General features: G+C 34.2%; 1 protein-coding gene across 1 annotated transcript; it reads left to right on the top strand.

Annotated features, from left to right (window-relative positions):
• Positions 1 to 997: 997 nt before the first annotated feature.
• Positions 998 to 12,880, top strand: Smp_138430 (putative regulator of G protein signaling; the record flags this gene model as incomplete). The annotated part of the gene is made up of 7 exons (XM_018799554.1): positions 998 to 1,268; positions 1,303 to 1,443; positions 2,659 to 2,996; positions 4,517 to 4,724; positions 6,068 to 6,187; positions 9,264 to 9,493; positions 12,185 to 12,880. 7 exons carry the CDS (start codon positions 998 to 1,000, stop codon positions 12,572 to 12,574), a joined length of 1,698 nt encoding a protein of 565 aa, XP_018651331.1. The 3' UTR covers positions 12,575 to 12,880.
• Positions 12,881 to 18,102: the final 5,222 nt, after the last annotated feature.

The following is an 18,102-nucleotide window of genomic DNA, read 5'->3' as shown; positions in this document are numbered from 1 at the left end:
TATACTTATAGTCTGCAACATGTCTCAGATGGACTACTTTGCACTTTGAAGTGTTGAAGGTAAGTCCGTTATCGTCTGACCAACTTTGAAGTCGGGTCAGATCCTCCTAAAGAACTAGTATATCCTTATGGTTAAGTATCTCTCTCCAAAGTTTCACATCAGCAGCAAAAAGCAATAAGTCAGATGAAACTTGTTGAGGAAGATCGTTAATGTAAATCAAGAAGAGAAGAGGTCCTAGTATTGAGCCCTGGGGGACCCCACTAGGACATTCCATAGCCTGAGAGAGAGTGAAGTTAACCCTGACCTTAAAGTGTCGGTTTTCTAAATATGAAGAGAGCCAATCAATCAAAGGGGGTTTCATACCCAATCGTCTAAGCTTCTTGATAAGACATTTGTGGTTGACCCTATCAAAAGCTTTTGAGAAGTCCAGGTAGATGACGTCAACCTTCCCCTTGCGATCAAGGATGGTTGTCCATCTATCCACCGCATTCAGCAGGTTGGTCATACAAGAATGATTTTTTCTGAAACCATGCTGTTGAGGTGAGAAGAACTTTGAGGATGATAAGTATTCTTGTATACCGTCGTATATTAGGGATTCCATAATTTTGGAAGGTATGGAGAGAAGGGCCACTGGTCGGTAGCTTGAGGGTTCACTGCGTCGACCTCCTTTGAAAATTGGTGTGATGTGTGCCAGCTTCCAAATTCCCAGTAGTTTGCCTCTGCTTAGCGAGTGTGCATTACCTCAACATTACCTCAACATGTGGTTGAGGTTCCATCCGTCGACTCTTTCAAAATAAAGTTGCATCAACTGAGATACCGTAACTACCAGAACTAACACAGGCCACCAAACCGTCTGTTTTTTTCAAACTGAAACTGAAACTGAATCTACAATGACCTCTGCGGGTTCCTCAAATATCTTTGAGGTTAATCCTTCCTCCTCCCACCTCCTGGTATGGTCAACCAGTTGAAAAGTATGGCCTGTAGACATGTCCAAAACATGGTCCAAAGCGTCTCAAAATGTTCTGGAAATGAGGCACCATACTCACCAATTGTTGATACTGGCTGTGACTCCCCATCTAGCCTTCCTAAAGGATGTAAAACATCGGGACTATCCGAAAAAAAGTCTGAGTCTCACTCCGAGATTGATGTAAAGTGTCTGAACAAAAGCTGTGTTCCACCAAGTGTTACTCAACCTTGTGATCTCCACTGGGAAGGGAACCAACAATTAAATGTCGGATGTGCACAATCAAAGAAGATGACATCTGAAGGTATTGTACTTCATTTTAGTTCTATTGCCCGCAGATTTGGATGACCGTCAATCTCCAAATGATTATCTTTGGAAAAAACTAGAAGCATTGGTTGATCAGATGATCTCAGAAGAAGATGGAATTCCCGTCCGTAATGTTAAAAGTCTAATGTCAATAATTCCTAGCACATTTACCGGTTAGTTGCAGCTTTCTGTTTGATAAGTCTCGTTATTTAAACAAGATTTGTGTATTTTATTATAGGATCTCCCAACATTTTGGCAGTTTCTTTAGTGTAATAAATAACTGTCTTTAGTTCCCAATTGCGATAATCTGTCGTACTATAAATATGGATTCAAAAAGTAGCTTGTATACATAAGGTTAAGCACATACCTAACCTTTCTCTATGGGCAGGGGCGCTGATGAAACTCCTAATTTTATGTAAATCTTCAAGCAGCCGTCCTGTGTACTTTAGTTTAATGAGATAATCTCAGTCCCATCTTGAGGCAGTTAGTATATTGATCGTTCTGTACAATTTGAGCATCACTGGGTGATATAATCAGTAATTGGTGTCATCGGGTGACAAAACTAATGCAAAGTTTTTCACAAGCTTTTCATTGTCGTAGAAGATGATTACTGAGCCATAACATGTTCGAGATGCCTGTAGGTGTAGGCTCATGTCCCCACTGACGTGCTTTATTCATAAGGATCAACTATCAGCCTCATTATATGCTACTCAGTGATCTAGCCGTATGGCTTAATTTTAAAGATGGCAATATTTAAATTGAATAACCTCCGTTTACATGGATTTGGTGACTTGTTTGTACGTTTATGAAGATCCAGTATTGTTTTCTCAGAACCTGTAAGACATTTAAGTTTCTGGCCAACGGTTCATGCAGTATAGTCTGATAAGTATTGGCTGAAGATTTGATATTCCTGGCTTAATCTTTAAGGTATATATTATAATTGCGAAAATAGATGAGAGATTCCACCCCACACTTTGTTTTTCAACTAAGCTTGCATGGAATCCAGTCTTTGATCATCATCATGATCAGTGCAGTCTCAAATTACCTTGAAAATGCATGCTCAACCAAATCATGAAGACCTCGTTCTTTGTTTGCATGTTCTCTTGAAGTAGTTTGTTGTTCACGTACTATGTTATCAGGTTTTGTAGCGACAGATTACTCCTCAAAAAGTCTTAAATAGAGTTGTCTTTGACAGTGTTTTTGAGCGTAGAATATGCTTTAAGAACACTGATTATCATTGACTTAATAGTTCTGTGTATCGGTTTATGTGGTCTCCAGGTAAGTTACTTTATCGATTTTTTTAAAAATAGACTTTTATTGCTAACTGAACTATCAAACTACCCTAATCTACCATATTAGGACTTATTGTTTCTGAATTCCTATCTTAGGTAGTGATATTGTTCATTGGTTGATGGAACACATTGGAGCTAGTGATGTTACTGAAGCTGTTCATATTGCTAGTCGTATTGCGTCCATGGGTTACATTTTTTGTATTGATGATCATGTGCTGACTGTAAAAAATGATGGACATACGTACTACCGATTTCAAACTCCTTTTCTCTATCCAAGTCGATGCATGGAGGCAGATACTGCAGATTATGCCGTTTATTTATGTAAACGCACCATGCAAAACAAACAGAGATTGGAACTGGCTGGATTTGAAGCTGAACGCCTGGCTAGTTTACAAAATATATACTGCCATAAGTGGGAGTTCATTTATATACAGGTAGATTTTTATCTATTTATTTAAACACATAAATATTGGTACAAGGAGGAATCAATTGTATATGCGCCACACTTTGTCATCCGATTTGTGTGAGGGCTGGGATACTGCCTGAACCGAAGCAGGTGGTTTTCTTAGAGGGCCACACCCCAAACACTCGATCTAAAGGTCTAATCCACAAGGCAGTGGAGCAACGTTAGGAGATGCAGTCCCATGTTAACCGGTGACCAACAATAGGTTCACATACCATTTGTTTCCTTAAATCCCGGGGCCCATCTACACCACTGATTAGAAATCAGGGCTTTCCAACTCCCTTAAGTGAACCCTCCGTACTCACCAACCCGGCTGAAGTGCCAGACATTCGCTTTTTGTCCTTTCAGTTTCGTAAACAACACCCTCACCTCAAAAAGGCAGTGAGTAAGACTTCTCTATCAGTGGCTGTATACGTGTAACCGTGTGAGAGCATTTCGAGAGAGCTGACTCTCCCCACCCTCGGCTATACCAGGGCGTTCATTTATATACAAGTAGATTAACCTTGAAGCTTTTCTAAATGGTCTCTCAATAATTGCATGTTTTAATTTTTACGATTAATACTCAGTTCTTTAGCAATAATCTTTGCAACTCATTAACTGACCGCAGATTTGTGTACTGATTTCGATTCAGTGTGTAGTGACTAAAGCTGGTACTCGATCGCTCAATCACGTAAAGAAGGTAGGTTTGAACCTGCTACTTAATGGCTGAAAATAGAACCCTCAAGGCAAGTTTCTTATTCACTCAAAAATTTACTTACCACCCTAAGTTATTTGTAAAAAAAACATGCAGTTTCGCAAAATATGCAACGTTACCGTTAAAACATTTCTTACTTCGTCGTTTAGGTTAAGCTACTATTTATGAGTTTTTCGCTCAAGTATGCAGATGGGATCACATTCTTGGTCGGTCGAGTGCCAGAATGTCTAGATTATCTGTTAACTTTTACATTTCACAGGCTTCAATCAGTTGCTTAAGGTTATTTCGTTAGATGAAGAGCTAGTATTCCTAGTAAAAAATTGTGGCGTTTAAATTTTGTAAAGAAAGCGTATACAATGGAAATTAGTTTCCTGATTACATTATCTGTTTGTCAGATCTGTTAAGTGTTGATAATTCTACTCAAATACCTGGGCAATAGTAAGTCATTGGTTAAAACTTAAATGTTCAATACCAATGAGCATTAACTGTACTTTGATATCAAGTAGAAAAGATAGAATATTGTAAAATATCAAGTTGTAACCTAATAAAAAATGACTTTATCTAATAATTTTGCTCTCAAAAGATTATTATTGACCAGTAATTTACTTACTTATTGTAAATAAAAACAATCTGTCGTGATATTTTGTGCAGATCCCTCAAAAGTTCCTTACAGCAATCAGTATTAAGCACAGAGCTACTTATGGAGTTACTCAATTCATACTCTCTTGTATGATACATTGAATTTTTGACTATCACTCATATACGTATGTAATATAAAATTCCTACTTTTTATATAGGCAGAAGCAGAAGCTAAAGTAGATAAGAAAAGAGATAAATTGGAGAGACTGGTACTTGAATCACAAGAACGAGCCTATTGGGATTTGCATAGGCCACCACCAGGCTGTATTAATACAACGGATATTGATATGCGTAAATTATGTCGTGCTAAACGCCCTAAAAAAACCACATCTCGACCTATAAATTTTCCTATTCCGAGTGGCCCGGGTTAGTGTACTTGTGTTTTTAGGTTACGATTTTATGTAAATTATCGACTTTTTCAATAATTATGTATTGTATGTAGTAACTTATTCATTCAATTTTCCTCTATCCATACGACAATCTTGCTGATTAAGTCAAATTTAGTATCAGTGTAGTGCATAGTTTTCTTACTAGTGCTTCAAATGTCAATATATATTAGATTCCAGACCATTTCTCTCATTCCTGGTTTGAAAATTGAACTGAATAGGAAAAATTGTATACTTACATTCCTTTGTATAAGCTTTAAAGAAAATGAAAATAACTGTTTAGACAGAATACCATAGTGGTTCAGTCTGTCTCACTAAGTTTTGTCTATAAATTAGTAATACTTCAACTTACGATTTTAAATATGGAGCTATATATATGTATGAAGTTGGTCCAATATTAATGCAGGTACATCATATCAACATATATCACTATTGCTCTTTAAATAGATGAAAGAAGTATATTCAACATTCAATTTAAAGCTATCTCACCAGTAGAAATCGAGTTAAATAAATTTGATTTCCTTTTTGTATGACTGGTCACTTATAGCTGCTTTATTCATTCAAATTACTCACTAAATACATGAAAACATATTTCATTTTATATATTCCTGTTACTGTTTTACATTAGCTTTTTTCGTAGGTGTGACTTTTTCCATCGGTTTAAACAAAGTTATCTCGAAAATAACGTTAGCCAAGTCTCCAGTACTGCATGATAGTGGTAAGTAAAGTGAAGGAAGACCTTACAAATGTGTCAGGTAGTTGTAAACAACTGATATAACCCTGGATTTATGTTTTGTACTAGTTGATACTCGTAACCAAGTTGTATCTACAATCTTCAGGAAGCTGGTACTCTATTGAGATTCAAACCTACTACATCCAGTGTTAGGGTCAATAACACTTGTTACTGGTAACCTTCCTTATTATTTGTAAAATTCGTCAATCGCCAAATGTGCCTTCTATTTTGAAGTAAATTAGTAACTACACAACTTGTTCTTTTTTATCGAAAGTAGGCGGAGTTATGTTTGAATGTGTGATCTATGCTTCCAGATATAATTATATATTTATCTTCACCACATAACACTTTCTTTCGTGGAAACCATATGGTGTATTTTAGTCTGACTTTGATTTTTACAAGAGTAAAGTGTTCAGATCCCTAAAAATTAGCACCTTTAGTATGACACTTTTCTAGAACACTGAAGGCTGACTGATAGTGAAAATTTCTTCCTGATCATTTTTTTTAATTCTTTGCATTTTGATTCACATAAAAAGTAAGGAAAATGATTTTTTCTCTTTCCATCTTCCATCTTTTCCTGTATGTTTTAGATGGATCTATTTTATTCTCCGTTTTGGATGGTCTTTCGCTACGAGATAGGATAGACAAACTTCATACTTGTTCACGTACAAAAATTAAATCATCTAAAGCTGCTGAGAGTTTGCAAGTATGTTCATATCACGTAGTTTACTAGTCCACTTACAGTCATATGATTTTAAAGTGTAAAGTTTATCTCATTAGTGTAGGTTTTCAACTTTTGATCACTGGATTTCAGTTTCCAATTCCATTCTGTTCACACTGATATTTAGGTGATCAGGTTATAATCTCCCTAGCGCTCACAAACCAAACAGTATGACTTTCGATCTAGAATGTAAGACTGTCGAGGAATACTTCTGAGTTGCGTTTATTCTGCATTTCAGATTCCTCAACTTAATACATTCACTGAATCGTCAAATTAAGTGCAATCACACTAGTTAGCATGTGATAAGATGGCATCCAGAGAGTAATGTGGAAGTTGGTTGACACTATATTGATGAAATTGATTGTATTCCCATTATGCTAAGTCCTAGAAAGAAAGGATAACAAAACATATGATATCAATCTATTAATTTTTGACCAAGAATATTCATTTTCTGTCTTCTTATTTCCTTTCGTTTCTCTTATATACATAACAGGTAGGTGACTATTTTTGTCATTCACTTGTTTACTGTTTCAGAACTTTGCCGATCAGTATTCTGAATTCGATTTGCTTTTATCTACATCAACATCTGTTGGTTTTTCTGCACCATCCACAAGTGGAATAAACCAACCGAATACAACTTCTACCAGTCAATTGGCATTAGGTAGTTTAAATGTGAATACTAATTCTACTTCTGCCACTACGCCAACATCTATATTACGTACATCCGGTGATAAATTAATCCAACATACTCGTAGTATTTCAGCTACTGGATTTAATGGAATCACATCATTGACTTCAATGTCATTAGCTCGTACCAACAGTGGAACAGGAAATGGCGCACATAATTTCTCGACAGCTGGTCAAATTTCTAGTGGACATGGATCAGCCGGACATATGGGGGGAATTACTGCTAGTTCACCTAATTCGGGTAGTTAATCATTTTTTTCTCTCTCTTTAAATATCAGCGTTAATATGATTGTAGATAATAAAAAGTAGGATTTATTTTATCATGTCATATAGTCTCTGAAGCTCTTTAACGAATCATCTGTTTTGTAGTTAGGGCGTTAGACTTTCAACTACCAGATCGTAGGTTCCCGAGTCTTGCTCCACCTACTTCTGTTTATTCAGTTGGATTGTATCTTTAGTTATCACATAAAATACAACTTCAACTCAATGCCTTATAGTGTTCCTAATTTCCACTCAATAAATCATGATTAAGTTATAAGTCTCTAATAAATTATTTGATTTCCTCTTGATCGCTCGGTAATTTTTGATTTTAAAAAACATCATGCCCGTTGAAGACTTGGTTTAGGGTATTGGTCTTTATAGGTCAAATGATTCGTATGAAGTAGTTTAGTCTTACAAAAGATCAATTTTCAGATGGATTCACTAAATGAATATATTACTAACAGATATGTAGTTGAGTGTTACTTCGAGTGAATCAGTGTTATCGTGCTTGTTGTTGCAACTCCCTGCTGAGATGACTGTCAACAAAGAAAAAAACTTTCAGTTTCCAATCATTATGAAAATTACTTTTTAATATTTAACATATAATGAATTAAATTTAGTATTTTTATAACTTAAGGATCATTCGTTTTTGTCATTGAGTTAAAACCCATTCTACTTCTCACATTAGCTTTATATGTTAAATAAAACCTGTTTTTAATAGTTTTATTGATTAAAATAACTGATACGTAAAATTAAAATAAAGTCTGAGAGTCAGATGTTAGTTCTGTTAACTTGTGAATGACTTACAAAACTTGCATCTTTTAATTAACCGTGTTTGAAGTACTTTCTATTCATGTTTATTTTTATGTTGAATATTTTGTAACATAAACATGTCTTTATTGGTAGATAAACTTATTCTTTGACCAGTTTCATTGTCCTTTAATATCAATTCATTCGGAAAACTCGCGTTAATAATCATAATTCATAAAAGGTTATCACAACCATATTATGTCGTTGAGCATCAATTATCTATCGGATTGTGTTTTGTTCGTCATTTTTTTCACTCCGAAGCGAATGTCCGGCGCTTTAACCGGGTTGGTGGACACGGAAAATCCACCTAGGGGTGTTGGAAAACCCTGATTCCAAACCAATGGTGCACATGGGCTCTAGTATCCTGAGGGAACAAATGGCGTATGAACCAATTGTCGGTCACCGGCTACCATGGGACTGCATTTCCTCACGATGCTCCGCTGCGTTGTGGATCAGACCTTTAGGTCAAAGGCTCCGGATGTGGCCCCCTAAGAAAACCACCTGTTTCGGTCTGGGCACCTGGGCAGTATCATAGCCCTCACACAATTTAATGAAATGACAATTTTTTATGTGGCGCATATATATCTGATGCATCTTTGTACCAATATTTATGTGTTCAAATAAATAAATAAAAACATAGTCTTGAATCCCGAAACCCATTTTCCATAATAATAATTTTTTTCTAAGAAGGCCTCGAGCTAGTGGCTAACTGAACTCAGTAGGTTATGTGTTAGATGTTTGAACTGAAAGTGCTGGGTTCGAGTGCCAGAATGAACATTAACACACAGATCCAGCTACTTCTAGCTGAAGCGTCCATAATAAAATGAAACGTGCTTCCTGAATTCGTCTACTAGCCACTAGCCAGCTATACGTAAATACTTTTTACTCAAAAGCATTATCAACGCAGTCAACTCAAGATGCACCTATTTCAAAGGCGATCGATCAATTTCATTTCATATTATCAACAACGAGAGAATTAAAACTATTGTAAATCAGACCGAAGTTGATGTATAATTATATTACTCCTTGTAGTTTAAAACTGTTTGCAGTAGACGTGAATCCTTGAAATAGACTTTAATTCATTTTATTCTGTATGTAGTTTGTGCTTAGTTTGTTCAAGTTTATCAAGGGAATCGTCAAATGTATGACATTAACATTTATTACTTAACCATTCAGAATAAAGTGATTAATGTGTGATTTGAACATCAAAACATTTGATGAATACTGGTTATTTTTGTAAACTAGTCAAAATACACGTACGTTAGCTTTAATCGACTAATTTTTTTAAAATATTATTCTTTTTTCAGTCTATGATCCTAATCAAGAACCTGTTAGTGCATTGAACCCTTGGATTTCCGACAATCCTGATTATTGGAATACGGATTTACGTCCAAAATATTTACCTATTCGTCGTATTAAACGTTGGAGTTTTTCAATTCATGAACTATTAAAAGATCCAGTTGGTTTAGAAGAATTTCAACGTTGGTTAGAAAAAGAATTTTCAGCAGAAAATCTGAGATTCTGGCAGGCATGTCAAGTAAGAAATTTACATACTTGTTATTTACTTACCAAGTATAATTTTATGTACCTAATTTTAAGTAGAGCTCCTTGTAGAAGAACCACTGGTATTATCCAGTTGATCAAACCGAAGTAGTGTATATTATGGGATTCAAAATACAACTAAAATAACTGGATGTCGAGTGCTTTAACCAGTGAAACTGCCGCTTGAAAAAGAAATCTTTAGTTATTGTAACTATTTATTCATTTTGACGATAGTGGATAGTGGTAAAATCTAAGATGGGTGTTTCGTTTTCCTGGGGACTTCTCAAGTGTTTATACCTACATTAATACTGATGATTTTACTGAAAATCAAAAATACTAGACTGTTATCCACTAATCTACCCAATTCACAACAGATATTACCTTTTCTGAAAAAGATAAAATTGAGTATCAGACTTAATTCTCATTGCAGACATCAAGATCAACTTAATAAGTACCAAACAGGATGAAATGCTCATTCTCAACTTCATGTCTAATTAATATCAAAATATATTATCAATACTTGTGAATACTTGAAATACTCTTGAAGTCCATAATCTATTGGTAGAGACTTGTGAATTCATTCATCTTCAAATATCGATCATCGTGAAATTCTCCTTTGTTTGGTTCGGGTTGGATTTTCGGGGAATGATGCATTTCCGAACTAGCTAACCCAGTTATCGAAAATCAGGAGAGGAGATTAAAAAAAAATTGGAAAAGTTTATTGTAAATCCGACTGACTATGATACAATGTGAAATGCATATGTATCTATAGAAAATTTTGAAGTGTCCTTAAAAATCAAACACTGAAGATACCGATTTTAGGAATTCCATTTTTCCGACATGGTTTGAAAATTTCAAAATGATAACTTCAAGGAATTTTTTTTCAGTTTACTTTTGTCTAGTTTTTAAGGATTTATTATAGTTCACAATAGCATTATTCATGATTCCGAAAGAAGTTCCCGACTAATCTACCTGGATGTCGTCTACGCGAAACGAAGTAAAATATACTGAACAAAATATTAAGATCAAATAATAAAATATTTTTGTGTGTGATACAAGTAGTTACGGAAAAAAGTGTTTTGTATTCAAAGGAAATTCCACATGAAACGCATTAACACTGTCCCACATAATGCCTATCATCAACCATTCACTTAATCAACTTTTTCCTTCACAGTTTACATTTACTTAAATATCGGTTATTGTTGAAAAAATGGTTTTCGCGTAGATGGGGAAATTTCACTTAATAAATGAATAGACCCGTCAGTATTTTGTTCGTTTTTTTAAGCTAAGCATTAGCAAGAACCACTTCTAAAGTTTTATTGTATCATACTATTCAGTTTTAGGTCACCAAGGTAAAGTTAAACTATACTGTCGAACGACCCATTTTGACTAATCAGAAAAGAATTAGTGTAGATGAATAGATTATGGTATAATACCAAAAATATATTGTTGTTTTGTATTATTAGCTACTTCGTATAGGTTTGCTACAAGCTCTTAACCGTTAGATTTTGGTGCAAAGATCATGACTAAAGGTTATGATTCGGAGATACTCTAATCACCGGTCCTAGCCCTAAATCTGACTCTAATCCCAGCTCTAACTCGAATCCTAGCTCTAATTTTAACTCAATCTTGATCCTTAATCTAGATAAAACTCTTCACCCTAACCTAAACATTAAACATTATTTGTTAACTAAGATTAATAAATATTAAGATAAGATATAACTTTATCTCGTGTTTTTATGCACACATGTGCTGTCATTTCATCCCCTCATTCACAAGTGGACGTTTCCTTCACCAATTCAACACCTTTTGAATAGCTAACACTGTTTCATTCACGAAAGCTTATCATTGTACAGTTCCTGGTTAACATTCTGACTTAATTATGGTTCAACAAATGTCATTGTTAGGTTCACTTGGAATCTCTAAATTCTCTCCTCATTTGACTTATATTTTTATTGGTTTATACTGTGTTACTATTTAATAACCAGTTTCATTCCTGATAATTTCTGAATGTATGGTGCAATTTATGTTTATCTTTGTGTAATGTTCTAAGGTATTTACATAAACTAATAACATTTACTGTGTCTATTGCTGTAATTATATTCTCTCAACTCTTGTAACAATAACTTCTTGCCTTTGTGTATCTCTTAAATCTTTGTTTAAACGCAATAGTTTCCATATTTGTGTCCTTTTAGTCCCTGTTTGGGTTGTTGATGATCATTACTAACTTCAGACACAATTACGGACCGTCATTTACCCTATCATATGTTGTAATTAATGTCAATGTGATTATTACAAAAGCTATTTTTCTTTGCAGACGTACAGACGCATTAATCGCCACAGATACCTCACGAGTTTGAAACCCATTTACAATAATAAACCGTTCATTAGATAAATTGTCGTTTTGAATCTCAGTATTATGCATACTTCAGTTGTATTGTTAGACGCTTTTATATACTTAACGGTCGTTCTAGGTTGATATATCAGGGGTTGACTTTGAAGTGTTTTTTCGATCCCGGTTGCTTCGTCAATATAGTTCAGGCTCATCGATCACCAATTCATCTACTTCACTCTACATAATTGAGTCCTATATCTGTTTGTTGTGGTATCTAAGACATATTTTTTGTTATAATCCAGGTAAAAAAGTAAATTGTTGTCTAATTTGTTATAATCTATTTATTTGTAGGTACTCAAAGGTGCTCCACTGCGTGAAGTTCGTCAATCCATTATGAATATATATCAGCAGTATTTAGCTCCAAATGCAGTAGAACCAATAAATATTGACAGTAGAATTGCTGATCTAGTAAGACGTCAAATAGATGATGAATCTAATACAACACCAAATCGTTATTGCTTTGAAGCAGCTGAAGAACACATTTTTCATTTAATGAAATCTGATTCTTATTGTCGTTTCCTACGATCTGATGTTTATCGTGAATTATTTCGTGGTGATAAGAAAAAGTCTAAAAAACAGCAACGTAGTAGCGGAATCAATTCGAATACTTCTGCTTTGTCAAGTGGTCCCGGCGTTGGTACTCAAGTCACTGCAACAGTTAATTTTACTGGAATTGAATAGTAACCAAATCTTCCACGCCTGAGCTGGTGGTGGACTGTTGCAATAGTTCTATCCTGCTTATTTTGAATAAACAAGAAAATGCTTTTTCATTATTCTATCTTGTATATGTTTTTGATTTTTATGTCTTGTCTTTTTTCCATCGTAATATTTATCCGTCATTTTACACTTGGTTCACAGAGTCATATTTGTAAAGAAGACAATTTGAAATGATACTTTCAGTAAAATTTGCATTTAAAAAAATATCTTTTTACTTTGTCTTACCCTCAAAAAAATGATAATAACTCTTGTTTAAAGGTATTATAGCTCATAATTAAATTTACCAGTAAGTTTGTGATCTCTCTCCAAATTTATCATTAACTTACTAGCCTATCTATCTGATAGACTGTGCTTTGTGATATTAATACGTAAATCTGAAAAATGCTTAAATATACGTATCCATTGTAAAAATTACTATCCTTCAATGTTATCGTGTATGTGTGCTTTGTCAATAAGTTTTTATTTTATTTCCTAGTCATTAAACGTTTGACTACAACTCTGATCTCCACAAATTGCATTTTTACATAATGCATTGTGCAATTTCAATTTTGAGCGCATGTTCAAATTCCAAAGGAATTCATTACACAATATACTGTGATATATATCTATATCTTATTCGCATTTTTTCTCTCTTATGCATTTATTTTTAAACGCACTGATAGAATTTAGCTTTTAATCAATCATAGATATTTGTGTATCCCTTCATAGGGAGCTTATTATATTGTAATATTGTTTAATGAACAATTAATCGTCTGTCTACTTTTATTTATTCCTTCTCATGATGTATTGTTGCTTCTTTTTTTCATTCATTTGTCACCTGAATTGATCTGTTCTCATTAATTGTTGCATTACTATTTCACTTGTATTTCTTAACTTTGTTTTTTTCATACAGTTGTTTTCTTCACGACGATCAAAACATCATGGTTGCAATATAGTATGATAAATATGTTACAAACTTGTCGTTTGACTAATGATAGAGGTGGAGTATATGACTACCATACTACCGTATTTTTTCCCAAGTATTTAACGCTGACATTCGAATAGATTTTAGTTTTCTGTCATTTTGTTTAATATTTATTAATATGGAATTTCCAGTTGCGTGTTTTTTTCACACAGTTATATTAACTACTCATAACCGTTTATTTAAGTAGACAGTTGTTCATCATTTTATCTGTTCTGTTTATTAGTTTCAACTTCACTTAAATTAAAATACATTGTAATTTCTTTGTGAAATAATTAAAACGATTAATGAATTGAAATCTGTTAGCTGAATATATACTGAGTGTCAACTAGTTTCCTATAGTTAACAATGGAGAGAATAACCTTCATTTTACCTAACAATTTGACGTTCGAAACGTTGATTTGAAGACATAGGAAATTAACTTCCAACCATTGAACCACGGGTTTCAAACCTGCTCCACTCCATTTCAATTTCACAGACAATATCGCCATTAGTTCTCTCACAAAGTATGTACAAGTCCATTGACTTATACTTAATTATTGAGTAGCTGTGTATATTTCCTCAATTGCTCTTGTGCAATATTAACTTACTGTTTAACTAGATGAAAAGCATCTAACTCATTTTTACACTACCGAAATTGTCCAATTTCATAGTACCTATTGTCTCATTATCAAAATCTGTTTATGATTAACAGTGGTCAGCTAGTAAAACCGTTTAGTCTAATCAATTGAGTAGGACTTGATTTTTCAAACGATACCTGTTCTGCAGATTGATAAGGATCAATAAACAGTAATATTTCGCAGAAGTGTTAAACACAAGCAGGTCGAGATCTTATATGGAGTGTCGCTTGTAACCCTGGTTTGGGCCAATCAAACTCTATTTTTTTCTTGTGCAGTATCGTGTCACAGAAAGGTTAACCGAATGTTGACTTAATAAGTATACTTCCTGGTGAGGCAATCGTTAGTACATTGCAACAGTAGTCAATCGTATTCCACATAAACAAGTTTATGACCATTTTGGAAGTTGAAGCTGCTATCGCTACACTTGTTTGTCAATATGGGTAACTTGTGATTCCAAGGTTTTGATAATCTCAAAATAATCTAATGGACAAAGTAGATGTAATCAGTATCAAATGTCAACAATCTTGCATTGTAATAAACAATATTAAACAAATGGATCACTGTTAACCTTAAATGTTTCATTTTTTACAAACTGTAGTACTTATTTCAACTTTTAGTTTATTGAGTGTGACTAAACATTTTTTCCAGATTTCATCTTGAAAATGCTATTTATTTTTTCCCTTATAGTTCGATACTTTTATGATAACTTCCTTTTTCTCGGATTCTCTTCTGATAACATTTGTTTTTCATGTACACATTCACTTCAAGATATACGATTCACTTTCAGTTAAGAAAGGTTGTGGTTTTGTTGTAATAATAATTTTGAAAATTTAAATATTGTTGTTAAAACGGAGTGAACCCTGAAAGCTCTGGCGAGACTATAATTCATGGACGTACCATTCAGGTATAAGACAACAGGTCTCGGATTTTGGCGCGAAATTCATTTATCCATTTGGCTAAGTAGAGTTTTCGCATAACAACGGATGTTAGTTTGTGATGAGAACACTAAATCTAATTCCTAACCTTAACCACCAACTGTAAATCATAATTCTAATTCCTCACACTGGTTTATAACTCTCATTTAGTCCTAGTTATTAGGTGAACACTCTCAAGGTCAGTTTAGCGTCACTCAAAAGTCGTCCATAAACTATAGCCTCACTAAAGCTTTTTTCTAACTACTGCTATGCATTTAATTATTGATAAATAATTACTCACCTTTCGTTTAAGTCTCTCTCATATATGGCTTGGTTGTGGTTCGCAATTTGGACTATGTTACCGTTCGGTAATTTATGTACATAAATCTATGAGTGCTTGAAATATAGAGTAACAGAAGCTCGGTTGTTCTGCTCCCTTGTTCGAACTCAATACTAAGAATAGACCAGTAGGAATTAAGATATCTCAATATCAGCTGAATGTTAGTCATGGTAGTCACAGTGTTATTGGTCAAGACGTAAGAAATTAACCCAAAGACGAATTAGTGCACTCAGCATAGAAAACTATAGATCCGGGTTCGGATTGGTGCATATATTAATTGATACAGATTAATGTTTCAGTCATAATAATCATAAAAGCAGTTTCTTTAATAGAAGAACTTGTCATGGCTTACTCACCTAGAGGTTTAATGTTTAGGTTTCTATCTGACAGACCCACTAACATTCTGTAGCGGTAAACGAACCCTCAGAATAAATGCATTCATCGCCTTTCGATATTTATGTTAACCTCAATAGTTTTAAAGAACACAAGTAGCTGAGAACATTCAATCAACCACTATGGGCATATCTTAGTAGAGCCCATGCGAGATACCTCCCCCTTTTATACGATAAGGTTGATAATTTCATGTTTATTCACTTCTGCCTCTAATCAAATATATTATTCTCCCCAACTCTTTTCTTGCTTTCTTTGATGCTTCTCCTCCAGTTACTCCACTTACAAGTGATTGGAATCATCATTTCCCGGTTCTGTTAAAACAACAATTTAAGACCCGGTGTTACTCCCAATGGAGCATAGGCCATTGGTTGATCGTCATCTCTTGTTTTTGGGGGATTCGATTCTAAAAAATAGCATAAATTTTAATAATCCATGCACTTAATAATCTCAAATTCATAGTCTGAGTTAACATCCTGATAAGTTAATCATATCAATAACAACAACCATTTTGACTAATCTAATCAAAGCACCTGATGATTTAATAAATTAGTTTGTTAAGCTAAATTCGTGGTGTTAGCTCCTGTCTCTGAAGAAAACTTGTTTTAGAAGTCACTTCTAAAATTTGCAATGATAAAATGTCAAATAAAAATAGCTATAAATTTAAACTACTGAACCAAACTTTCAGTAGTTAAACGTTTTATATAAACCTTTTCCGGAAATGACATTTCGATAAGGGAATATTGTCGATTTTCTGGTCAGCGTTTTTTTAGAGAGTTTGTTTTCTACGGGATGGGGTCGCTAACCCCATGCCCGACCCTCCTCCTTTACCCGGGTTTCAGATCCGTTGGCCAGACTTTATCAGCAACAAATTACAGTGGGAGACAACAAACCAGATTCCAGCGGAGGAGGAAGCGCTGGAAGTGGATTGGGCACACATTGAGGAAATCACCCGATCGTGTCACAAGACAAGCCCTCACATGGAATCCTGAAGGCCAAAGGAGAAGAGAAAGACCAAAGAACACATTATGCCGAGAAATAGAGACAGACATGAGAAGAATGAACAAGAACTGGATAGAGCTACAAAAGAAGGCCCATGACAAACTGAATGGGTTGGAGAATGCTGGTCGGTGGCCTATGCTCCATTGGGAGTAACAGGCGTAAGTAAGTAAGTAAGTAATATTGTCAAGACGAAATATTTTTTAAAACAAGTTATTAACTTAAGAATGAACTTATCTTTCACCCTTTGAGTTCAGAATAAAGGATTTGGAGTTGTCGTGCTTTTCAGTTTTGGCTATGCATTCTCTGAAATAAAACTGTCGTCTGATAATTTTAATCGATTTCTTGTCTAACAATCAATTTCATGTTTTCTGATTACAGTCCTGATATATAAACACACTATAGATAAGCATTTTTTGAATACACTAACAGAACGCTAGCTCAGTTGAATTCATGTAATACTTATATCAAACCTACAAAACAGTGTATCCTTATTCTGCTTGTAAATGTAGTAGATTGTAGGTAAAGAACATATTATTAAGTAAAGTGAATGAATGTTGCCAGAGGTTATATAATTTGTGCAGTCTCATTACTCTGTAAAGCTATATCACATTAGTAAGTTTTATTTACTTCCATGTTTTATCTTACTATTAAAACCAGACAGTTTCAATGTCCCAGTCTTAGAGAATAAATTGTTTTCAAGATAGTAAATCAAAATTCAGTTTATAATTCTTTTCGTTTAATTTGTTTATAGTGTATTTATTTACGTTAGTCCCTTTTAACATCATTCATATGTACTTCTGTATTAAGAAATGATTTGCGGCATTGTTATATCCAGCAAATATGTGTACTGATGCTCAGAACTTGTTTTACAGAATTTAAAGCATACTACTCTAGTCCCCTTCGAAATCCTTTCAACTTGTGGCGATATGTTTATTCCACCTTCATTTTTGTCATTCGAAACATCACTGTAGGTCCTCAGAGGTCAACCTCTTCAGTTTATATATCGCTTCATGTTCTTCTCAACCCCCCCCCAAAAAAAAGGACAATAGGAGAACAATAATACTGGAGGGTACAGACAACTTTATTTATATTCCAAAAAAAATTACTCATTATTGTTGGGCAGTTCAGTCTTTTAATTAAAAATTATGTCCATTTTTCAAAATAACTAAAACTACTAGTTTCTTTGCAGCTCAAGTGGAAAAATACGACACACAATCAATTCATTGTATTTTGTAAATATTGTTGTTCTTAATTTTATTTCATTT

This window comes from Schistosoma mansoni, chromosome 3, assembly GCF_000237925.1.
Source record: "Schistosoma mansoni strain Puerto Rico chromosome 3, complete genome".
In the NCBI taxonomy this organism is placed as follows: Eukaryota; Metazoa; Platyhelminthes; class Trematoda; order Strigeidida; family Schistosomatidae; genus Schistosoma; species Schistosoma mansoni.
This window is presented reverse-complemented; position numbering and strand designations above follow the sequence as displayed.